Below are 24,932 nucleotides of genomic sequence, written 5' to 3' on the forward strand. Positions count from 1 at the left end.
TCTCCTGACCTCGTGATCCGCCCGTCTCGGCCTCCCAAAGTGCCGGGATTACAGGCTTGAGCCACCGCGCCCGGCCAGATTTGGTTCTTAATGTGAGACCACATTCAAAATGCTTAGCCCGCTCTTTCAAACTCCAGCGTGCGCTGTAGGAGCGCTGTTTGCACGGCCCGGCATTCTCGCCTGCCCTGTCCCCCGGGCGCCCACGCCGCGAATGAAGGCGCCACGTCCTTGAGCACCCAAGCCGGTTTATTTGGTCTCCCGCATACACTCAGGCCTGCATCACCGGCCGCGATTTCTCTGCTTGCAGCTTTACTCCGGAGCCGGCGAAGCCGGTACCGCCCTGGGGGAGGTAGAGAGAAGGGCGAGGTGGAGGCCGGCCCGGGGGTGACCGGTGGGGCTCCAGGTGGTAGTGGGGATTCCTAAGCGGGTCAAGGTGAAGCGGGTTGCTGGCTAAGGAGTAGGAGTTGGGGAGGGGGTGAGGCGACCGCAGTGGGCATGGATGGACAGGGCGCAGGGCACAGAGAAGAGGGTAGAGAGTGGCGGGGAGGGGCCTTGGGAGGGGACGTGTGAAGGAGAGGGGTGGAGCCTTGGAGGGATGGCGGCAGGGGAGGGGCGGGGCCTTAAAAAATAGGGCGGGGACGGGGCCTTGGAAAAGGAAGGAGAAGGCGGGGCCTGGGAGAGCAGGAGGAAAGCGAGGGGGGCCTTACAGAGCAGAGAAGAAGGCGGGGCCTTGGAAAGTTGGGGGAAGGGGAGGGGACGAGGCCTTGGAGGGGGTGAACGGGAGGGGCGGGGCCTTGGAGTGCTGCGGGAAGGGCAGGGGTGGGACTCTCACCCGCTGCAGCACGATGATGTCGCGGTCTGTGAGTTTGTCTCCAGTCACAGGGTCCACCATATCCTTCCGAATCAGCTTCTCCACGCATTCGAGGGTGACCACAGCCCCACTGCGGTGAGGGCGAAGGTGGGAGACTCTGATCAGAGGCCGTCCTGGAGACCTACCGGCCCCAAAGCCGGCCTGCCCCGCAGGTTCCCAGGTGGTCCCTTCCCTCCCCTCCTAGGTGACTCACGAGGGCCGCAGCACAGCGCAAGGGGTGGCGTTGCTCAGGCTGTCGCGGGTCACGGCGCACACATAGCGCTCGCTGCGCGTGATGAGCCCCACGCGGTCCACGGAGCTGTCGAGTGGTGTGAAGTGCACGGGCGTCAGGTCTGACATGCGCAGGGGCTTTCCCGACATGGGGCAGGTCACCGTGCGGGACTGCAAGGGGCAGAAAGAGGCAGGCTCAGTAGGCAGGGCTGGCGCAGGTGGAGAGCGGGTGGTCCCTGTGCGTGAGAAGGACGCTGGGGGACCCTGGTGCCCTGGCACAGTGCGTGCGGGGACGCTGTGGGGGCTCACCGGCTTCTCCAGCTTGGTGGCCTTGGCTTCGGGCGTCAGTGACGGGATCCAGAAGCTGGGCAGCACTTTGTCCTTGTCCTTACTTGGAGGACCCACACTGGGCCCAGGTTGGGCATCATCTGTGGGGGAAGAAACGGACTCAGATGCCGCCCCCTGGGCCCGCCCAGCCCGCGGCGCCCCGCCCCCCAACCCACCACAAGCGCACTCTGAGTCACCTGGGCTGGTGCCGGAGAGGGCCTTGGCTGTGAAAGGGTTGAGAGGCCGGCTGACGATGGCCGACTCCTTCTCCAGGAAGCCCCGCACATGGTCCTGCGAGGCCGCCCGCTGAAGCTCCTTCTGCTCCTCCCGCCGGGTGCCCCGCTGCTTCTCGTAGGCCTGCGAGGGGCGGAAAGTAGGCTGAGCATCTGCCCGTGAGGGTGGGTTTGGACCACCCTGGGGGTTTGGAGGTATCTTCCTCTCATTTCACAGGTAGGTAAACTGAGGCCCACACAGTGGAGGCAGTATCTGGCAGAGGGTGGTAACTGCCTGGGCGGGTGTGAACCTTACTGCGTTGTATAGCCAGAGCGCCAGACTCAAAGCCCATCTATGTCACTCTGTGGCCTGAGTGAGCACTATGACCGCTCCTGGCCTCAGTTTCTTCATCTGTAAAACAGGCTAACAGTGGTGACCCACCTCGGCGGCTCACTGAAGGTTACAGAAAGTGAGTGTTTAAAGCATGGAGAGCCTCACCTGGCACTCAGCTAAGCGTTTAATTAATGTCACCTGCTGGCCAATTAGGTTTACTATACGGTGCATGCCCCATACCGTGTTTGGGATGGGGGATGTAGACTCCAGGTCTAAGGGAATGCTGAGGAGCCCATGTCTACAGACGGGCAGGGAGTGAGGACAGGAGGAGTGAAGCCACGTCCTGAGTTCAGCCCTGCCTGGCGCACAGCAGGTGCCTGGGCAGTGCTGCAGTTCGAGACCACCCTGGGCCACCCAGCTGAGTGAGGAGATAACAGTGACAGTGATGGATGCTCAGGAGGGCCTCCGACATGACCACCAGACTCTGTGGAGGACACGGGCACGGGGGAGCCACTTGCTCAGGACAAAAAGCCCAATAAGCACGTGACCTGTAGTGTTTCCTCAGTGCCAACAAACAGGCAGGGGAAGAGGGGGACAGACCCACTGTGCCTCAAACGGGGATAAACAGGGCCCCTCCTACCCATCAATGGCTTTGTCCATGGAAGGCCAGGCTGTGTTCCCAGTAAAACGCCTTGAGAATGCTCATCTGCCTGGACCTCCCAGGTTCCCTCTGTGTCCTCTGATTTGGCCCCGTCAGCCCATTTTACAGACGATGAAACTGAGGCCCAGAAAAATGAGGTGATGTCGATTCATTTAGCACATCTTTTTTTTTTTTTTTTTAACAGAATCTCACTTTGTTGCCCAGGCTGAAGTGCAGTGGTGCCAGCTCAGCTCACTGCAACCTCTACCTCACGGGTTCAAGCGATTCTCCTGCCTCAGCTTCCTGAGTAGCTGGGATTACAGGCGCCCGCCATGCCCAGCTAATTTTTTTTTTTTTTTTTTTTTTGTATTTTTAGTAGAGACAGGGTTTCACCATGTTGGCCAGGCTGACCTCTAACTCCTGACCTCAAGTGATCCGCCTGCCTCAGCCTCCCAAAGTGCTGGGATTACAGGTGTGAGCCACCACCGCCGGCCCATTTAGCACATCTTTACTTTTTTTTTTTTTTGAGACGGAGTCTCGCTCTGTCGCCCAGGCTGGAGTGCAGTGGCCGGATCTCAGCTCACTGCAAGCTCCACCTCCCGGGTTTACGCCATTCTCCCGTCTCAGCCTCCCGAGTAGCTGGGACTACAGGCGCCCACCACTTCGCCCGGCTAGTTTTTTGTATTTTTTAGTAGAGACGGGGTTTCACCGTGTTTGCCAGGATGGTCTCGATCTCCTGACCTCGTGATCCGCCCGTCTCGGCCTCCCAAAGTGCTGGGATTACAGGCTTGAGCCACCGCGCCCGGCCAGCACATCTTTACTAAGGACCTAAGCCACAGGGGGGAAAACTCGAAGTCCAGAAGGGAAAGTGGGCATGTGTCAGATAGCCACATGTAGAGTTACAACTATGCCAAGTGCTAAGAGAAGAGGTGACTGGGGCAGATCCAGGGGACTGGCAGGAGCTCAGAGGAGGCAGCACCCGGGCTGAAATTGGTGAGGAGGATTTGGCCGGAAGCAGGAGGGGAACGGTGTACCAGGCAGAGGGAACTGAGATTGGAGGGCTCCAAGTGGCTCTGCCTGTGAGCTCAGACTCAAAAGCTCCTGCCTGCCTGTGCCTCCTTCTCCCCATCCCCATCACCTTCATCTGCCGGGCGATCTCCTTCTTCTGGTGCAGAATGTACTCCAGGATGGCCTCACGCTCATACAGGTAGCCATCTGGGCTGCAAAGACAGGGTGCAATGAGAAAGAAAGAAAGTGATCCTCCCGCCTCGGACTGCTGAAGTGCTGGGATTACAGGCAGGAGCCATCATGATCAGCCCCAAGTTCAATTATTTGCTAGAATTCACAGAACTCAGCAAAGCTGTTATACTCATGGTGATAGTTCACTGCAGTGAAAGGATGCAGACTAAAATCAGCAAAGGAAGAAAGCACATGGGGCAGAATCTAGTAGAGGCCAGATTTGAGCTTCCAGCTGTCCCCTCTCAATAGAGTTGCAGGGAAAGTGCTTAATTCTCGCAGCAACAATGTGTGCCACATATTGTTGCAGCCAGGAGTTCGAGACCAGCCTGGGCAACAAAGTGAGCTCCCCTCTCTACAAAAAACAAACAAAAAAAAGCCAGATGTGGTAGTGCACACCCGTGGTTCCAGCTACTCAGGGGGCTGAGGCAGGAGGATCACCTGAGCCTGGGAGATCGGTGAGCCAAGATCTCATTGTACTCCAGCCTGGACAACAAAGTAAAGACTCTGTCTCAAAAAAAAAAAAAAAAAAAAAAAAAGAAAGAAAGAAAGAAACTGAAGGTGGCCTTGGGGGCCCTGATCATTACTGTCTTCTACAAAATATACCACTAATTGAGCACGTATTTAGTGCCTGGACTCAGCACCTGTTAAGCCTTTATCCTACCATCACAGGCAGGTCATGGGAAGTATCTGAAGGTGAGCTGCTCTGATGGCCTTGGCAGTGCTCTAAAAGCCCTACACCCCATTAGGAATATGTTCCTTTCCATCTGTTCCACATTATGAAACAGACACTAGGATCATGCCCATATCCCAGGTAAGAAAACAGAGGCTCTGAGGATAAACTGCTCGTCCAGGGTTCCCTGGCTGAGCAGGTGGCCAGGCCCACACACACAGCCTCCTCCTGGCGGTTCCCTTGCCCTCCCCACGTAGACCTACCCATCCCTGTTCCCAGCTCACGTGACAACAGGATCGTGGCAAGGCTGCAGGGACAGACAACAGCAGTCGAAGTCCTTCACGGCATCCCGGCTCAGTCGAATGTTCTGGGTCCCATAGCCTGAGGCCGCTGGGGACAGAGATGGGCAGAGTGATGGAGGGGCAGAGCGACAGGAGATATGCCCATCTCCAAAGCCCCAGAGAGAGAGGCAGAGAGACAACGTGGTGGTGGGAGTGGGGGACTCAGAGAGAAACAGGCAGTTGGGAGCCGCTGTTTGTGTGCTGGGGCCATGGGCTGAACCCACAGGGAGGTGTCAACCCTGGAGGGTGAGAGGCAAACAGGCCTGGTCACTGAGTGGCAGCTCAGTGGAGGGGCTGACGGCTGACTCCCCTCCACCCTTCTGGCTGTGACCAAGCTCCAGTGCCTGTCCCTCTTTGGGCCTCAGTTTCTTCCTCTGGAACATAGGGTAACAACAGCGCCATCCCTGACACTCTGTTGGGAGGAGTGAGTTCACACGCAGAAGGCAGGGAACACAGTGCCAGGCCACATGGGGGCGTGGGATCACCCGGCTGTTGTTTACATGGTCATGGCCATCAGTGTATGTCGGGGGCGGGAGAGAGACATCCGGCACGAGGGGAGATGGTGACTCCAAGACACATCCATGCCGCGCCCTGCCCTAGCCCTGCACCTGTGTCCTTCTTCTTCTCGTGGTAGGTGTAGACGGCCCCCGCGGTGCAGTTCTTGCCATGCCGTGTCATCCTAGGGAGGAAGGGACAGTGGCAGGGCTGTGGTGACCGGAGGCAGGCAGCACAGGGAAGACCTCTACAGCCCTCAGAGCTGACCTGCCCCCTCGATGGGAAAGCGGAGGTGGAGAAGCGGGGTGAGGTGGAGGAGAGGGAGGGCACGTGGTCGCCAGGCCTCCTCCTGGAAGTCCCCTTTCCAGACTCACCTAGACTCATTTATATAGGAAAATAGCACCTTTACCAACAGAATTCTTTGTTTGGAGGGAAGAGGGCGGGGAATCAGGCTTCAAATTCTACCTACTACTTCAGATTAGCTGGGGTGGTGGCTGTGCCATTTAATAGAGGTGGAAGAAAAAGACACCAACGGGGCCACTATTGTTGATGAATCCGCTCCACCTTCCCTTCCCCTCTCCTATCTGTAGGCTCTGACTGAGGCCAAGGCGTGGACCAGCCCAGTGATTGGCTCAAGGCTTGGCACTTAGCCAAGGCTTGACCCAATCACTGCCTGCCAGTCCACTAGCGATTGGATCTAGCGTCTGTGATTATCTCAGATCCACCAATCAGAGGGCAGGTCAGAGTAGGGCTCTGTGTCTAGGGGAAGAGCTACCTCCACTCCCACTGCGGGTAAAGGAGGAAGAGAAGACCCCAGAATCCTAGAGCTCAATTCAAAAAGCAAAACTTTTTTATTCTGTAAGTTTTCAAACACATACAAAACCAGAATAGTGTAAGGAACCCCCATGTACCCATGTCCTGGGGTCCAGCAGCTGTCAACATTTTTGCCACCCTACTTTGATACCTTTAATCATTCCCCATACTTGAGTGCAAGCCCCACCCTTTTAAAAGACTTCATTGAGACATAATTCACATACCATAAAATTAACCTCTTTTTTTTTTTTTTTTTGAGACGGAGTTTTGCTCATGTTGCCCAGACTGGAGTGCAATGGCATGGTCTTGGCTCACTGAAACCTCCACCTCCCAAGTTCAAGCGATTCTCCTGCCTCAGCCTCCCAAATAGCAGGGATTACAGGTGCCTGCCACCACACCTGGCTAATTTTTTTGTATTTTTAGTAGAGATGGGGTTTCACCCTGTTGGCCAGGCTGGTCTTGAACTCCTGACCTCAGATGATCCACCCGCCTCAGTCTCCCAAAGTGCTGGGATTACAGGCGTGAGCCACTGTGCCTGGCCCCTGCATGCTTTTTTATCCCTTAAAAGGATTCAGAGCCAGGCTCAGGGCTCACGCCTGTAATCCCAAAATTTTGGGAGGCCGAAGCAAGAGGACTGCTTGAGTCCACAAGATAGAGATGAGCCTAGGCAACACAGCAAGATCCATCTCTATTAAATTTAAAAAGAAATAAGTTGATGGCCGGGTGCAGTGGCTGACACCTGTAATCCCAACACTTTGGGAAGCCGAGGTGGGGGCAGATCACGAGGCCAAGAGATCAAGATCATCCTGACCAACATGGTGAAACCCTGTCTCTACTAAAAATACAAAAATTAGCTCGGCGTGGTGGCACATGCCTGTAATCCCAGCTATTCGGGAGGTTGAGGCAGGAGAATCGCTTGAACCCAGGAGGTGCAGGTTGCAGCAAAGGAAGGAAGGAAGGAACTAGTAACATATATTAGTCTCACTCATTTCTAAGTTGCCACCTAAAAATTCTCCCAAGCTGAAACAGTTGCAAAGGATACAGTTTCCAGCAATGTAAATGTGTAGCTAAATGGAATCTAAACACTGTAATGATTTGAGACCATTTCAAAAACGCAAGAAAAAGCTCTGCTTCAACAGCAAAAAATTGTACATGTCCTGTTTTTCTCTTTGAACTTGTATTTCTGTTCCACTTCCCTCTCTGCCACCCATTTTTAATCTAGCATCTTTTTTTTTTTTTTTTGAGACCGGGACCTGCTCTGTGCTGGAGTGCAGTGGTACAATCACAGCTCACTGCAGCCTTGACCTCCTGGGCTCAAGTGATTCTCCTGCTTCAGCCTCCCGAGTAGCTGGGACTACAGGCATGTGCCACCACGCCCAACTAATTTTTGTATTTTTAGTAGAGAGGGGGTTTTGCCATGTTGCCCAGGTTGGCCTCAAACTCCTGGACTCAAGTGAACTCCTGGCCTCCCAAAATGTTGGGATTATAGGTGTGAGCCACCGCGCCTGGCACATTCTATCTTTTGTGCTTGGAAATTCTTTTGTTTTGAGATGGACTTTTGCTCTTGTTGCCCAAGCTGGAGTGCAATGGCGTGATCTCAACTCACTGCAACCTCCGCCTCTTGGGTTCAAGCAGTTCTCCTGCCTCAGCCTCCTAAGTTGCTGGGATTACAGGTGCACGCCACCACACCTGGCTAATTTTTTGTATTTTTAGCAAAAATGGGGTTTCACTATGTTGGCCAGGCTGGTCTTGAACTCCTGACCTCAGGTGATCCACCTGCCTTGGCCTCCCAAAGTGCTGGGATTACAGGTGTGAGGCACTGCACCTGGCCTGAAAATACTTGCTTTAGTGATCACCCTGTTATATATCTCTGCAAGAAAAAAAAATATGGATAGGAAATCCTTTTAAACATTTCCCATCGTTCCTAGGCTATAAGAGTCCAATATTCTTCTAGCAGCGGTTCTCAAAGTGTGAGTCCTAGGACCCAGTGGTCCCCCAACACATTTCTAGGGAGTCTGCAAGGTCAAAACTGTTATCTTAATAATACTAAGACATTATTTGCCTTTCTCATTCTCATTCTCTCACAAGTACACCAGAGGCTCCATGAGGTGTGATACTGCAACACTAAATTAGTAGTAATTTGTTACAACAATGATAGGAAACTAATATAGTCACCAGGGAAACGCACATTAAAACTTCACTGAGGGCTGAGCGCAGTGGCTCACACCTGTAATCCCAGCACTTTGGAGGCTGAGGCAGGCAGATCACTTGAGGTCAGGAGTTTGAGACCAACCTGGCCAACATGGCGAAACCCCATCTCTACTAAAAATACAAAAAGTTAGCCAGGCACGGTGGTGCGCGCCTGTAGTCCCAGCTACTGGGGAGGCTGAGGCATGAGAATCACCTGAACTCGGGAGGCGGCGGTTACAGTGAGCCAAGATGGCACCACCGCACTCTAGCCTGGGGGACAGAGCGAGACTCCATCTCAAACAAAACAAAACTTCACTGAGATACCTCCCCCCACACACCGCAAGGGCTGCAATTAGACAGAGGGGTGCAGGCAAGGACACGGAGCTACTAGAACCCTCATGCACTGCTGGGGGAGTGCAGACAAGCACAACCACTTTGGAAAGCAACTGTCAGTATCTACTGAAGCCAGGTATATGCCAATCCTATGAGCCAGCAATTCCTCTCCCACATATACACCTAACAGAAGGGTACTCCTGTTTACAAGACACATATACTGCCCTATTCTCAATGGCTCATAAACTAGAAACTACCCAACCCCTGTCAGCACAGAGTAGATAAAGAAACTGGGCCATAGTCATATAATGGAAACGCCCAGCAATCAGACACAACAGCCTACTGTCATACCCATAGTATAGCTGAATCTCACAGACACCGTGCAGGCCAGACACCAGACATGCAAAAGAAAACTTACTGTATGGTCCCATTCATGTGAAATTCAAAAACTCACAAAGTAATTATGACATTAGAAGTTATGTGTGGGTGGGTGTGGTGGTTCGCACCTGAAATACAAGCACTTGGGGAGGCCAAGGCAGGAGGATCATTTGAGCCCAGGAGTTTGAGACCCGCCTCAGCAACACAGCAAACCCTTGTCACTATGAAACATAGAAAAATTAGCTGGGCATGGTGGTACACGCCTGTAGTCGCAGCTACTTGGGAGTCTGAGATGGATCACCTGAGCCCAGCGAGGTCAAGGCTGCAGTGAGCCATGATTGGGCTGCTGCACTCCAGCCTGGGAGTCAGAGTGAGCCCCTGTCTTAAAAAAAAAAAAAAAAAAAAAAAAGTCAGGTGTCTCTGGGAGGCGGAAGGTGGGGTAACTGGGAGGGGCACAGGTAGCCTCTGGGAGGCTGGGAATGTTGTTTCTTGATCTGGGTGCTGGTTACATGGGTGTGTTTGCTCTGAAACTCGCTGGGTTAGACAGTTATGCTTGCTGTACTTCTGGGTACATGTTATAAAAAGAAATTGCCTGGGCACCATGGTGCACGCCCAGCCAATTTCTTTGGCTATAATCTCAGCACAGGAGGCTGAAGCTGGAAGATCACTTGAGCTCAGGAGTTCAAGACTGGCCTGGGCAACATATTGAGACCCCATCTCTACAAAAAAAATATATAAGGTGGGCGCAGTGGCTCGCGCCTGTAATCCCAGCACTTTGGGAGGCCGAGGCAGGTGGATCATGAGGTCAGGAGATCGAGACCATCCTGGGCAACTCAGTGAAACCCTGTCTCCACTAAAAAATACAAAAAATTAGCCGGGCGTGGTGGCGGGCGCCTGTAGTCCCAGCCACTCGGGAGGCTGAGGCAGGAGAATGGCGTGAACCCGGGAGGCTGAGCTTGCAGTGAGCTGAGATCTCGCCACAGCACTCCAGCCTGGACGACAGAGAAAGACTCCATCTCAAAAAAAAAAAAAAAAAAGAAAGAAAAGAAAGAAAGAAATCAATGGTGGCTCCATCTTGGACATCATTCCCCCTCAGCCCACCAGGCACGTCCTTGGTCTCTATGTGGCTACAGATTCGTCCCTGCATGTGCGACTCTTGGATTTGACACCTGTGGACAGACATCCTTGTCCATTATGACAAAGCAGTTTGGTACCCAATGTCTAGTGTGTGTCTAAGGATGTTTTTCAGATAAATTCTTTTGTTCTTTCTTTCTTCCTTTTTTTTTTTTTTGAGACGGAGTGTCGTTCTGTCATCCAGGCTGGAGTGCAGTGGCATGATCTCTGCTCACTGCAACCTCTGCCTCCTGGGTTCACGCCGTTCTCCTGCCTCAGCCTTCTGAATAGCTGGGACTACAGGCGCCCGCCACCACGCCCGGCTAATTTTTTGTATTTTTTAGAGCAGACAGGGTTTCACTGAGTTAGCCAGGATGGTCTCGATCTCCAGATCTCGTGATCTGCCCACCTCGGCTTCCCAAAGTGCTGCGATTACAGGTATGAGCCACCGCGCCCGGCCTTTTCTTTCTTTTAAGACAGGGTCTCACTCTGTCATCTAGGCTGAATGCAGTGGTGCAATCATAGCTTACTGCAGCCCCAAACTCCTGGGCTCAAGTGATCCTCCCACCATAGCCTCCCAAGTAGCTGGGAATACAGGCATGTACCACCATGCCCAGCTAACTTTTTATCCAGACGGAGTCTTGCTATGTTGTCCGGGTTAGTCTTGAACTCCTGGGCTCAAGCAGTCCTCCTGCTTTGGCCTCCCAAAGTGCTAGGATGACAGGGTATGAGCCACTGCACCCAACCCTGCTTTTAAGATAATTTTTAAAGTGGAATCACTGGTTCAAAGGGTGTGTGCATTTAAAATGTGGTTAGAGGCTGGGCTGAGTGCAGTGGTGTTTACAACTAATTGATCACAACCAGTTACAGATTTCTTTGTTCCTTCTCCACTTCCACTGCTTCACTTGACCAGCCCAAAACATATATATACACATATACATATATACACACATACACATATATACATAATACATATATACACATATATATACACACACATATATATATATATATTTTTTTTTTTGAGACAGAGTCTCACTGTCGCCCAGGCTGGAGTACAATGGCATGATCTTGGCTCACTGCAACCTCTGCCTCCCAGGTTCAAGCAAATTCTCCTGCCTCAGCCTCCCGAGTAGCTGGAATTACAGGCAGGCGCCACCACGCCCAGCTAATTTTTGTATTTTTAGTAGAGACAGGGTTTCGCCATGTTGGCCAGGCTGGTCTTGAACTCCTGACCTCAGGTGGTCCACCTGCCTCAGCCTCCCAAAGTGCTGGAATTACAGGCATGAGCCACCATGCCCAGCCAAAAAAATTTTTTTTGCTAGAATTTACTAGTTGCTCTCCATACAGACTGCACAGGTCTCTATACCTCCAACAGCATGAGAGAGTCACTCCTCAAAACTTTGCCACAGGGCTTCCTGGGACCGGCTCTGAGCTGTGCCTGGGTCAGCAAGCGACCTCCTGCACTGTGCTGTGGAAAATGTGGCATCAGTGAGAGACTGGGAGAAGATATTTGTAATGCCTACAATCGACAAGGGACTTTTTTATTTTTATCATTTTTATTTTTATTTAACTTATTTTGAGACAGAGTCTTGCTCTGTCACCCAGGTTGGAGTGCAGTAGCACATTCTTGGCTCACTGAAACCTCTCTGCCTCCTGTGTTCAATTGATTCTCCTGCCTCAGCCTCCCAAGTAGCTAGGATTACAGGTGCCTGCCACCAGGCCCGGCTAATTTTTTTTTTTTTTTTTTTTTTTTAGTAGAGATGGGGTTTCACCACGTTGGCCAGGCTGGTCTTGAACTCCTGACCTCAGGTGATCCGGTCGCCTTGGCTTCCCAAAGTGCTGGGATTACAGGTATGAGCCACTGCACCCTGCCAACAAGGGACTAATATCTAGAACGGTCAGTTCTACTATAATGCATGCATTCATAAAAATCACAGCAATATGCAAAATCCTGCAGTCAAAACCACAGGGCTCACAGAGAAAACAGGATTGTGTCACAATCCTTGTAAACTTTGTCAGTGATGCTTAAAGAAAAAGACAAGAACAGAATACAAAAGGAGAGAACAGTTTTGCACAGGCTAGGTGGTTAAGACATACCAACATACTCCAAAATATATGGCACTTGACCTTGACAAAGACTTGAAGTTTGTTGTGGCAATGGGTGTGGGGTGGAGGGAGCAGCTTGTGAATTACTGTGATGTGGTGGAAGGAGGGTTATCTGAGATCTGATGGAAAGTCCTAGTACCAGATGTGGATGGGTGTGGCTCCTAACACCCGGGGAACTGCGGCGGTGGTATTTGTTTGAAGTGCCGTGTATGTGTGCTTTGTGTATTCCTACACACACACTTATAGCAAAGTGCAGTTTCCTGGATCCACCTTGGATCCTGGATCCACCTTGGATGCACGTAAGCAAATGTGAAATTGGTGTTATGCTCAAATTGTTCCCTGATATATCAACTGCATTGGAATAAATTCACATTTTCAAAATAAGCATTATAGTAGAACTGATGGTACATGAAACTTCAGCAAATCAAAAAGAAAATAAAAGCCACTCCAATAGAAAGATGAGTAAAAGAGGCTGGGTGCCATAGCTCATGCCTGTAATCCCAACACTTTGGGAGGCCAAGGCGGGAAGATTGCTTAAGGCCAGGAGTTCAAGACCAGCCTGGGCAATATAGTTAGACTCCATCTCTCAAAAAAAAAAAAAAAAAAAAAAAAAGTTTATTATTTTTTTCTTGAGAAGGAGTCTTGCTCTGTCACTAGGCTGGAGTGCAGTGGCATGATCTTGGCTCACTGCAGCCTCTTGGCTCACTGCAACCTCCGCATCCCAGGTTCAAGCAATTCGCCTGCCTCAGCCTCCTGAGTAGCTGGGACCACAGGCGCGCACCACCATACCCGGCTAATTTTTGTGTTTTTAGCAGAGATGGGCTTTCACCATGTTGGTCACACTGGTCTCGAACTCCTGACCTCGTGATCTGCCCGCCTTGGACTCCCAAAGTGCTGGGATTACAGTTGTGAGCCCAGTGCGCCCAGCCTGGGAGGATCATTAAATCATAGTGCTTGATGAGAAAAGAGTAAAACAAGAGCTCAATACCATGTAGGCACAGGAAATCTACAGGTGCAGACAATTATACTTTTTTTTTTTTTTGAGACGGAATCTTGCTCTGTCGCCCAGTCTGGATCGCAGTGGCACAATCTAGGCTCACTGCAGGCTCCGCCTCCTGGGTTCATGCCATTCTCCCGCCTCAGCCTCTGGAGTAGCTGGGACTACAGGTGCCTGCTACCACGCCCAGCTAATTTTTTTGTATTTTTTTTTTTAGTAGAGACAGGGTTTCACCACGGGGTTTCACCATGTTAGCCAGGATGGTCTCGATCTCCTGACCTCTTGATCCGCCTGCCTCGGCCTCCCAAAGTGCTGCGATTACAGGCATGAGCCACCGTGCCCAGCCTACAATGATACATTTTAAAGAACACTTGGCCGGGTGCGGTGGCTCACACCTGTAATCCCAGCACTTTAGGAGGCCAAGGCAGGCGGATCACCTGAGGCAGGAGTTTGAGACCCGCCTGGCCAACATGGCGAAACCCCGCCTCTACTAAAAATACAAAAATTAGCCGGGTGTGGTGGCAGGCACCTGTAATCTCAGCTACTCGGGAGTCTGAGGCAAGAGAACCGCTTGAACCCAGGAGGTGGAGGTTGCTGTGAGCTGAGATCGCGCCATCACACTCCAGCCTGGGGGACAAAAGCAAGACTTTGCCTCAAAAAACAACAACAAAAACACTTGCGGGTCGGGCGAGGTGGCTCACGCCTGAGGCCAGTAGATAACCTGAGGTCAGGAGTTTGAGACCAGCCTGGCCAATATGGTAAAACCCTGTCTCTACCAAAAATACAAAAATTAGCTGGGTGTGGTGGGTGCCCGTAATCCCAGCTACTTGGGAGGCTGAGGCAAGAGAATCACTTGAACCCAGGAGGCGGAGGTTGCAGTGAGCCGAGATTGTGCCAATGCACTCCAGCCTGGGTGACAGAGACTAGTCTCAAAAAATAAAGAATAAAAAATAAAGAACACTTGCAGACAAAAGGCTCCACATTACACATATTGGTTGTATTCAGGAAAGATTGTCTCCTGCTCTCAAGTAGGCTGCAAGTAAGATCCAGAAGTTGGGGTGGGGAGCACAACCAAGGGTCCCCCCCTCCCCCATGTAAAAAGCAACTTCATCTCTATCGCCCCCTTCTGGTTGTTTTGAGAAACTTGCCTTTCCCATTCAAAACTTGAAACACAAACCTCTCGGAGCTATGGAGCTCTCTCTCCCCCTACTGGCGTCTTCTCAGAAGCCACTCTTTGGGTTTTATGTATATTTACACAGAATCAACGCAAAGACCTTTACAGTTGGATGCGTTTTGACAAATGTATACACCCTTGTGACCAGGACCCTATGGAGATACAGAACCTTCCTACAACCCTAAATACCCCCTCACGCCCATTCGTGATCAATGTGCCCCTTGAGGCAGACAGGGCTGCTTGCAGAAGGGGACCTTGATCAAATACCCCAAATTGACCCAGGGTCGCCTCCACGTGCCAGGCTCCTCCTCCGGCTTCCCCCTGACCGCCAAGCTTCTCAGTGAACGTCCAGCACCTGTTGCCTCCCCTCACTCACCTGCCACCCGCTCCCCAGCCCCCACAACTGCTACTCATGAAGGTCACGGTGACCTTCTCAGGGACACATTCCCCACTCTATTCTTAGTTGTCAACTCCCTTGACTCTCTGCGGTATTTGGCTCTAGGCACCTTGGCTTTCCCAGAGATGAGCTTGCTGGCTGTTTTGTGGCCAAGAACTGAGGTTTCAACACAGATGGGAACAGTTTCCCTCCAAAAATGGGAGGAACAGCTACAGAGGGAACATTTAAACTTTTTTCTTTTCTTTTTTTTTTTTTTTGAGATGGAGTCTTACTGTGTTGCCCAGGCTGAAGTGCAGTGGCACGATCTGCAACCTCCACCTCCTGGGTTCAAGCAATTCTCCTGCCTCAGGCTCCCAAGTAGCTGGGATAACAGGCGCCCACGCCCAGCTTTTTTTGTTTTTATTTTTTTAGTAGAGACAGGGTTTCACCATGTTGCCCAGACTAGTTCTGAACTCCTGACCTCAAGTGATCCTCCCACCTCGGCCTCCCAAAGTGCTAGCATAATGGGCGTGAGAGCCACCGCACCTGGCAAACTCTTTGATTTTTAAAACTCAGTGATTTTTAAGATCCTGAGACCAGGCTAGGCATGGTGGCTCACGCCTGTAATCCAAGCACTTTGGGAGGCCGAGGCAGGCGGATCACGAGGTCAGGAGATCGAGACCATCCTGGCTAACACGGTGAAACCCTGTCTCTACTAAAAATACAAAAATTAGCCGGGCATGGTGGCGGGCGCCTGTAGTCCCAGCTACTCGGGAGGCTGAGGCAGAAGAATGGCATGAACTCGGGAGGCGGAGCTTGCAGTGAGCCAAGATCGCGCCACTGCACTCCAGCCGGGGTGACAGAGCGAGACTCCGTCTCAAAAAAAAAAAAAAAAAAGAGATCCTGAGACCAGAAAGTGTGAGCGCCTCCAACCAAGGGTTGAAGAATAGCCAGGTTCAGGATTTACAAACTCCGAAAGCTGAGCTCTCCTGCCCCACACTGTATTGTCTCCTTGGTAGGTCCAATTTCAAAATAGAAAGCAGACTGCTGCCATCTGCTATCACCAGTATTTCAGAGAGGAAACAGACAAAGAGCAGGAGCAACCGATGTCAGCATCATCCCTGCCTCACAGGACAGGAAACAGCTCACAGCATCTCCCAGCTGGGAAGTGGCAGAGCTGGGAGTCAGACCCAGGCAGCCAGGCTCTGGAACCATTCCTTTAACTAGGTGACAACTGTCACTTTTCCCAGGAAAGTCACAGTCTCAGAAAAAAAAGGCCAATCAGGCCGGGCGTGGTGGCTTACACCTGTAATCCCACCTAGCACTTTAGGAGGCCGAGACGGGTGGATCACGAGGTCAAGATATTGAGACCATCCAGGCCAACATGGTGAAACCCCACCTGTATTAGCTGGGCGTGGTGGTGGGTACCTTAGTCCCAGCTGCTCGGGAGGCTGAGGCAGGAGTATCGCTTGAACCCAGGAGGTGGAGTTTGCAGTGAGCCCAGATCACACCACTGCACTTCAGCCTGGCAACAGTGCGAGACTCTGTCTCAAAAAAAAAAAAAAAGCTGCTCTGAACCAGACCCTGGCTCTAAGCATTTCACTGAATATCACAATACCTCAAATGGTTGAATATCACAACACTCCACTGAATATCACAACACCTCAAATGGTTGCTATAAATGAAGAGAGGCACAGAGGCGGTGCCCTAGGTTATGTAGCTAGTGAGTCCTACAGCTGAGTTTGATCCAAGCACCTGTGGCTTTGACCATCCACTGTGCCAGCTGGCTGCAGGCGGCCTCAGGCACTGTGCTGAACTCTGTGAGCGATCGGACAGCTAGTGTGTGTCTTGTCCTCCCCGAGATCCTGTCTCCTTTCTCCTCCAGAGCACTGCCAAGGTATGCCTCCTCTAAGAAGCCTGCCTCTCCCGGATCAGTTAGTTTCTCCTTGCACTTGACCATGCCCTGAGCTACCTCCGTTATAGCCCATCCCTTGGGATTTCAGCTCCAGAGTAGGGGCCCCTGGTTGGTGGGGCCTGGGTTAAACTTCAGTCTGGGTCCCAGCATTGCCTGGCACCTGGGAGGTCTCAGAGATGTCATGATAGAATCGATGAACCACCTCCAATCCTAGGGCCAGGGGAGGTGGGTTAGCAATGAGCTAACCATGCAGCCATGACATCATGCCATTAATACACTCATAATTCATTAGGAACACGTGAATCACAGAAGCACTGGAAGAATAGAAGTAATCATCATATCCTACAATCCCTTAAGAATCAGACCTTGTGGGAAGCACTTTCCACTTGTGAACACATTCGGTCCTCAGGACAACCTCCCCACGTTCTGCCCTTTTATTTTATTAATTAATGTATTTATTTTTGGGGACGGAGTCTCACTCTGTCACCCGGACTGGAGTGCAGTGGCGCGATCTTGACTCACTGCAACCTCCGCCTCCCGGGTTCAAGTGATTCTCCTGCCTCAGCCTCCCAAGTAGCTGGGATTACAGACACACACCACCATGCCCAGCTACTTTTTTTGTATTTTTAGTAGAGACGGTGTTTCATCATGTTGGCCAGGCTGGTCTGGAACTCCTGACCTCAGGTGATCCACCCAGCTCGGCCTCCCAAAGTTCTAAGATTACAAGCATGAGCTACCGCGCCCGGCATCGCCCATTTAATAGGTAGGAAAATTAAGGCTTGGAGAAATTGGCCTCTTCCTCGGTCTATTCCTTGACAAAGCAGTCTCGGGGGGCTTTTCAGAATGGAAGTTGATTAAGTCACTCTCTTCAACTGCTTCTTGGACATGACTCAAGACAAAAACCAAACTGTTCAGACTCTAAGTGTAAGATAAATGGGAGAATAGGAAAACCGCCATTTTGCAACCTCTGGTGAAATAGTTGACTCAGGCAATGATTGTTGATGGATGGCATTAAAGGAGAGGCTGATGGGGCCTGGAAAGTCACAGGATGCTAATTCACGCTACTGGAAAAGACACAGTTGTAACTTTACAATGCGTTTTTCGATGGCTGCCACCTGTCTCAGTCTGCTCCCGCTGCCATAACAAAACACCACTCTGGGTGGCTTAAACAATAGACCTATTTTCTCCAGTTCCTGAGGCTGGAAGTCTAAGTTCAGGCTGCCAGCATTGTGGAGTTCTGGTGACACCCTCTTCCTGGTTTGCAGATGGCTACCTTCAGTGGCAGAGAGAGAGCTCTCTGGTGTCTCCCGTTTTTTGTGGGGAGTCTCACTCTGTCACCTAGGCCGGAGTGCAGCAGCAGATCTCAGCCCACTGAAATCCCCACCTCCTAGGCTCCAAGTCATTCTCCTGCCTCAGCCTCCTAAGTAGCTGGGATTACAGGCATCCACCACCATGCCTTGCTAATTTTTGTTTTTTTTTAGAGAGAGTCTTGCTCCGTTGCCCAGGCTAGAGTGCAGGGCATGATCTTGGCTCACTGCAAGCTCTGCCTCCCAGGTTCACACCATTCTCCTGCCTCAGCCTCCTGAGTAGCTGGGACTACAGGTGCCCGCCACCACACCCAGCTAATTCTTTTTTTTTTTTTTGAGATGGAGTCTCACTCTGTCGCCCAGGCTGGAGTGCAGTGGCGTGATCTGGGCTCACCGCAAGCTCCGCCTCCCGGGTTCACACCATTCTCCTGCCTCAGCCTCCCGAGGAGCTGGGACTACAGGCGCCCGCCACCTCGCCTGGCTAGTTTTTTGTATTTTTTTTAGTAGAGACGGGGTTTCACCGTGTTAGCCAGGATGGTCTCGATCTCCTGACCTTGTGATCCGCCCGTCTCGGCCTTCCAAAGTGCTGGGATTACAGGCTTGAGCCACCGCGCCCAGCCATACACCCAGCTAATTTTTTGTATTTTTAGTAGAGACGGGGTTTCACCGTGTTAGCCAGGATGGTCTCCAACTCCTGACTTTGTGATCCGCCCACCTCGGCCTCCCAAAGTGCTGGGATTACAGGCGTGAGCCACCGCGCCCGGCCTCATTTTTGTACTTTTAGTAGAGATGGGGTTTCACCATGTTAGCCAGACTGGTCTTGAACTCCTGACCTCAGGTGATCCACCTGCCTCACCCTCCCAAAGTGCTGGGATTATAGGCATGAGCCACTGTGCGTGGCCTCCTCCTTTTATAAGGACACTAATCCATCAGATTAGGGCCCCACCCTTTCACCTTAATTATCTCCATAAATTATGGCCCTACCTCCAAACATAACCACCTTGGGGAGTGAGGGCTTCAACATACGAATCTGGGGGACATTCAGTCTATAACACTGCCTGAAGCCTGAATGAATTTCGCCACCCCTGAAAGTGGGGCACCCAGGCTGTATGCAACATGAAGGGGCCACCTCTGAAGTAATCACTTGACGGCTGAATGGAAATTTAATCAAGTCTTTACATTCAATTTCCTGATTCTAGGAAGTCAGGGGATACAGCAGGGAATAACAAAAAACGGTCAGAGAGTAACTGTTTTGAACTTTGTAGGTCAAACAGCCCCTGTAAGTACACCACTCGGCCCCTGTAGCATAAAAGCAGCCACAGACACACAAACAGGCATGGCTGTGTTCCAATCAAACTTTATTTTTGGACTCTGACACGGAATCATGTATAATTGTCATAGGTCACCAAATTCATTCTTTTGATTTTTTCCAGTTATGTAAAAATGTTAAAAATCAGGCAGGGCGCGGTGGCTCACGCTTGTAATCCCAGCACTTTGGGAGGCTGAGGTAGGTGGATCACGAGGTCAGGAGATCAAGACCATCTTGATTAACACGGTGAAACCCCATCTCTACTAATAATACAAAAACAAAATTAGCCAGGTGTGGTGGCGGACGCCTGTAGTCCCAGCTACTCGGGAGGCTGAGGCAAGAGAATGGCATGAACCCGGGAGATGGAGCTTGCAGTAAGCCGAGCTCACGCCACTGCACTCCAGCCTGAACGACAGAGTGAGACTCCGTCTTGAAAAAAAAAAAAAAAAAGGCCGGGCGCGGTGGCTCAAGCCTGTAATCCCAGCACTTTGGGAGGCCGAGACGGACGGATCACGAGGTCAGGAGATCGAGACCATCCTGGCTAACACGGTGAAACCCCGTCTCTACTAAAAAATACAAAAAATTAGCCGGGCGAGGTGGCGGGGGCCTGTAGTCCCAGCTACTCCGGAGGCTGAGGCAGGAGAATGGTGTAAACCCGGGAGGCGGAGCTTGCAGTGAGCTGAGATCTGGCCACTGCACTCCAGCCTGGGTCGCAGAGCGAGACTCCGTCTCAAAAAAAAAAAAAAAAAAAAAAGTTAAAAACCATTTTTAGTTTGCAGGCTGAACAAAAACAGGTAGCAGTTACAAAAGTCAGATATCTGCTGGCTGTTGTGGCTCGCAACTGGATAGAGTGCTTTGGGAGGCCAAGGCAGGAGGATCACTTGAACTCACAAGTTCAAGACCAGCCTGAGCAACATAGCAAAACCCTGTCTCTACCAAAAAAAAGCAGTAGCAACAAGAGTTTTGAGACCAGACTTGAACTTGCTATGGGCAACACAGCAAGACTCCATCTCTACAAAACAAAATTTAAAAAATTAGCTAGGCATATAGTGGCATGTGCCTGTGGTTCCAGCTACTTAGGAGGCTGAGGCAGGAGGATCCCTTGATCCCAGGAGGTTGAGGCTGCAGTGAGTTATGATCGTGCCACTGCACCACTGCACTCCAGCCTGAGTGACAGAGTAAGACTTTGTCTCTGGGAAAAAAAAAAAAAGGCTGGGCAAGTTGGCTCACACCTGTAATCCAGCACTTTGGGAGGCCCAGCTGGGCGAATCATCTGAGGTTGAGAGTTCGAGACCAGCCTGACCAACATGGAGAAACCCCATCTCCACTAAAAATACAAAATTAGCCGGGCGTGGTGGCGCATGCCTGTAATCCCAGCACTTTGGGAGGCCGAGACGGGCGGATCACGAGGTCAGGAGATCGAGACCATCCTGGCTAACATGCTGAAACCCCGTCTCTACTAAAAATACAAAAAACTAGCCGGGCGAGGTGGCGGCGCCTGTAGTCCCAGCTACTCGGGAGGCTGAGGCAGGAGAATGGCGTGAACCCGGGAGGCGGAGCTTGCAGTGAGCTGAGATCGCGCCACTGCACTCCAGCCTGGGCGACAGAGCGAGACTCCGTCTCAAAAAAAAAAAAAAAAAAAAAGAAAAAAAAAAAACTGGGTGAAGGATTGGAATAGACAGTTCTCCAAAGATCTACAAATGGCCAAGAAGCATGTTAAAAGACACCAGTTCACACCCAGTAGAATGACTATAATCAAAAAGACAGATCATAATAAGTGCTGATGTGGATATGGAGAAACTGGAACCCTTATATGTTGGTGGTAGAAATGTAAAATGGTATAGCCCTTTTGGAAAAGTCACAGTTTCTCAAAAGGTTAAATAGTCACCTTTTGACCCAGCAATTCCACTGGTAATAGAAATAAAAACATACATCCACACAGGCCGGGCGTGGTGGCTCACGCCTGTAATCCCAGCACTTCGGGAGGTCAAAGCGGGTGGATCATGAGGTCAAGAGATGAAGACCATACTGGATTGTGAAATCCCACCTCTACTAAAAATACAAAAATGAGCTGGGCGTGGTGGTGTGCACCTGTAGTCCCAGCTAGTCGGGAGGCTGAGGCAGGAGAGTCGTTTAAACCTGGGAGGCGGAGATTGCAGTGAGCCAAGATCCCGCCACTGCACTCCAACCTGGGTGACAGAGCAAGACTCGGTCTCAAACAAACAAACATACATCCACACAAAAACTTGTATACAAACGTTGCTAGCAGTATTATTTACAAAAGCTAAAAAGTGGAGGGCCGGGCGCAGTGGCTCACGCCTGTCATCCCAGCACTTTGGAAGGCCGAGGCAGGTGGATCACCTGAGGTCAGATGTTCAAGACCAGGCTGGTCAACATGATAAACCCCGTCTCTACTAAATATACAAAAATTAGCCGGGTGTGGTGGTGGGCGCCTATAATCCCAGCTACTTGGGAGGCTGAGGCAGGACAGTCACTTGAACCGGGGAGACGGAGGTTGCAGTGAGCCGAGATCACACCATTGCGCTCCAGCCTGGGCTATAAGAGCAAAATTTCGTTTAAAAAAAGGTGGAAACAACACAAATGCTCATCAACTGAAGAACAGATAAGAAAATAAGTATATCGGCCGGGCACGGTGGCTCAAGCCTGTAATCCCAGCACTTTGGGAAGCCTAGGCAGGCAGATCACGACTTCAGGAGATCGAGACCATCTTGGCTAACGCAGTGAAACCCCATCTCTACTAAAAATACAAAACATTAGCCGGGCATGGCGGCAGGCGCCTGTAGTCCCAGCTACTCAGGAGGCTGAGAGGCAGGAGAATGGTGTGAACCCGGGAGGCAGAGCTTGCAGTGAGCTGAGATCATGTCACTGCACTCCAGCCTAGGGGACAGAGCGCAAGATTCCATCTCAAAAAAAAAAAAAAAAAAAAAAAAACACATGCTAAGTGAAAGAAGGAAGGCAGTCACAATAATATTTTATGGTTTCATTTGTGTGAATACCCCGATTAGGCAAATCCATAGATATAGCAGATTAGTGGCTGCCAAAGGCTGGGGGCGGGAAGGATTGGGAGGAAACAGGGAATGACTGCTAATGAGTACCAGGGTTTCTTTTTGGGAGATGAAAATGTTCTTAAAGTGATAGTGTTGATAGTTGCACAACTCTGTCAACGTACTAAACACCACTGAATTGTATACTTTCAATGGGTGAATTATATGTTAGGTAAATTATATCCCACTAATGCTTTGTTTTTGTTGTTTTTTGAGAGGGAGTTACGTTCTTTTGCCCAGGCTGGAGTGAAGTGGCATGATCTCGGCTCACTGCAACCTCTGTCGCCTGGGTTCAAGTGATTCTCCTGCCTCAGCCTCCTGAATAGCTGAGATTATACGTGCCAGTCACCACGACCGGCCAATGTTTGTATTTTTAGTAGAGATGGGGTTTCACCATGTTGGCCAGGCTGGTCTTGAACTCCTAACCTCAGGTGATCCACCTGCCTCCACCTCCCAAAGTGCCAGGATTATAGGCGTGAGCCACTGCGCCTGGCCAATGTTGATTTTTAAAACAGGTAGCTAGCAGGATTTGGGTTTGGTCTGTAGAATGTAATTAGCTGATCCCTGGCATGAAGAAACAAGTAAAATGAGGCCAGGCTCAATGGCTCCCACCTGCAATCTTAGCACAGCACTTTGGGAGGCCAAGGCAGGAGGACTGCTTAAGCCCGGGAGTTTGAGACCAGCCTGGGCAACATAGCGAGATCTTGTATTTTTTTTTTTTTGAGACGGAGTCTCGCTCTGTTGCCCAGGCTGGAGTGCAGTGGCACGATCTCTGCTCACTGCAAGCTCCGCCTCCCGGGTTCACGCCATTCTCCTGCTTCAGCCTCCTGAGTAGCTGGGACTACAGGCGTCCGCCACCACGCCCAGCTAATTTTTTGTATTTTTAGTAGAGACGGGGTTTCACCATGTTAGCCAGGATGGTCTCGATCTCCTGACCTTGTGATCTGCCCGCCTGGGCCTCCCAAAGTGCTGGGATTACAGGCGTGAGCCACCGCGCCCGGCCGGAACAGCTCTAAATTAAGAGAGATGTAAAAGACAATAGCGAAAAGAAACTATATCCTGATTGCAACAAACCCACAGCTATGCTGGACCTGACTCTGCACCACGTAATGGATAGTAGTCTAGAATTACGGTTGTTCTTGTAAAGTGTGATAATGGTATTGTGGTCATGTTAGCCATGTTTCTGGTTTTCACACACGCACCCTGTTAAATAAAATTTATAGAAGGTCATTGGTTAGGACTGAGCTCCTGCACTAGGTTCAACGAACCAAACCCAAATGGAGTCACTCATGCTAAAGTGCCATGCTTCCAAGCCAAAACTAAGTTGATACCTGATCTTCTGAGACATCGGGAGAGAGATAATAGCCAAATTCCCAAACAGCCCAGTTTTAGCCCAACTGATAAAGGAAGTCCCCTCTACTTTAACCTTTAACTTAGAAATTTAATCAATCAATTTAACCAACTAGCTTTTTGTTTTCAATTTCTGACTTTCTCAGCCCTTTGTCTCTGAAAACAACCTCCTCCTCTGCTCAGCTCATCGGAACACTCATGCTATTTTCCATAATTAGATGTTGTTCGATTGTAGATCCACAAATAAATGCCAATTAAGATCTTCTCACTACATGTGTTGTAATTTTGTCTTTTGACAATCCTTAAGTGTCGTGATGTCGAGGATTTGTTTTAATCTCTTTATGTTTAAAAAAAATACAGCAAGTATGGCAAAAATAATAATTGGTAGATTTGGGTGACAGGAATTCCTGTATCCTCTCAGTTTTATGTAAGTTTGAACATTTTCATAAGAAAACATTAACATCAAACTGCCTCAAGGACCCTTCAAGCCCCAAGTTCACAGAATTAGCAGCACAATCAGAATGCGAATCCATGACTGCCTGACCCACAGGAAAAGGTGAATCCCTGCACCAACCCCGAGAGGGAAGGGGCTATCAAAAAAGTGAAGAGAAGGTGGCGATGGACGGCTGCACAATCTGGTATCGCCCGCCGTCCCACCACAGTCTGAGAAACTGAGGCCAGGAAAGGAGTTCTCTTTCCTCAACTCCCACTGCTTAGACCGCCAGCAATCCCAGTCCACTCCTTCCCTTGGGACCACCAGCAAATCGCCATCATCTACAGCGGAACTGTAACTCTCAGGAGAACTGACCGATGCTAGCTACCACTTCGCTGAGTTTATTGTGAGAGAGAGTGAGAGTGAGTGAGTGAGAGTGAGAGACACAGAAGGAGGGAGAACTGCCCGATGGACGGTTGGCCACCTCCAGGAGAGTGTAGTTCAGCTTCAAACTTGGGGCGCCCAGACAGCTCTATTAATAATGATTGACAGGGAATCGGGAATCCAAAATCTTGCCCCAGTCTCCCTCAAGACCCCAGATCTCTAGCCCGCAGGAAAGCGATCCCAGCAACACTCTTCCTGCACCGCCTTGAACTCACCTGCCGAACGACTCCCAGTCTCTCAGTCGCTTCTTCAACTGTGCCCCAACACCGGAAAGGAGCACTATTTTT

The 24,932-nt window shown here is 50.8% G+C and overlaps 1 protein-coding gene across 1 annotated transcript; it reads right to left on the reverse strand.

Annotated features, from left to right (window-relative positions):
- Positions 1-228: 228 nt before the first annotated feature.
- On the reverse strand, positions 229-24,919 carry NOSIP (nitric oxide synthase interacting protein). Its single transcript, XM_010369485.2, has 9 exons — positions 24,861-24,919; positions 5,453-5,523; positions 4,788-4,893; positions 3,733-3,814; positions 1,606-1,765; positions 1,391-1,509; positions 1,065-1,252; positions 833-941; positions 229-340 (listed from the first exon to the last, which is right to left on the reverse strand). Exons 2-9 carry the CDS (start codon positions 5,520-5,522, stop codon positions 269-271), a joined length of 906 nt encoding a protein of 301 aa, XP_010367787.1. The 5' UTR covers position 5,523; positions 24,861-24,919; the 3' UTR covers positions 229-268.
- Positions 24,920-24,932: the final 13 nt, after the last annotated feature.

The sequence above is a fragment of the Rhinopithecus roxellana genome, chromosome 12 (assembly GCF_007565055.1).
Source record: "Rhinopithecus roxellana isolate Shanxi Qingling chromosome 12, ASM756505v1, whole genome shotgun sequence".
In the NCBI taxonomy this organism is placed as follows: Eukaryota; Metazoa; Chordata; class Mammalia; order Primates; family Cercopithecidae; genus Rhinopithecus; species Rhinopithecus roxellana.

Excerpts from the sequence above, each read along its gene's own strand:
- NOSIP (XM_010369485.2), bottom strand. The coding sequence starts at position 5,522 with ATGACACGGCATGGCAAGAACTGCACCGCGGGGGCCGTCTACACCTAC. Across the intron at positions 3,815-4,787 it reads TGCCACGATCCTGTTGTCAC|CCCAGATGGCTACCTGTATG; the intron begins GTGAGCTGGGAA and ends CTGTCTTTGCAG. Across the intron at positions 1,766-3,732 it reads AGATCGCCCGGCAGATGAAG|GCCTACGAGAAGCAGCGGGG; the intron begins GTGATGGGGATG and ends CGCCCCTCGCAG.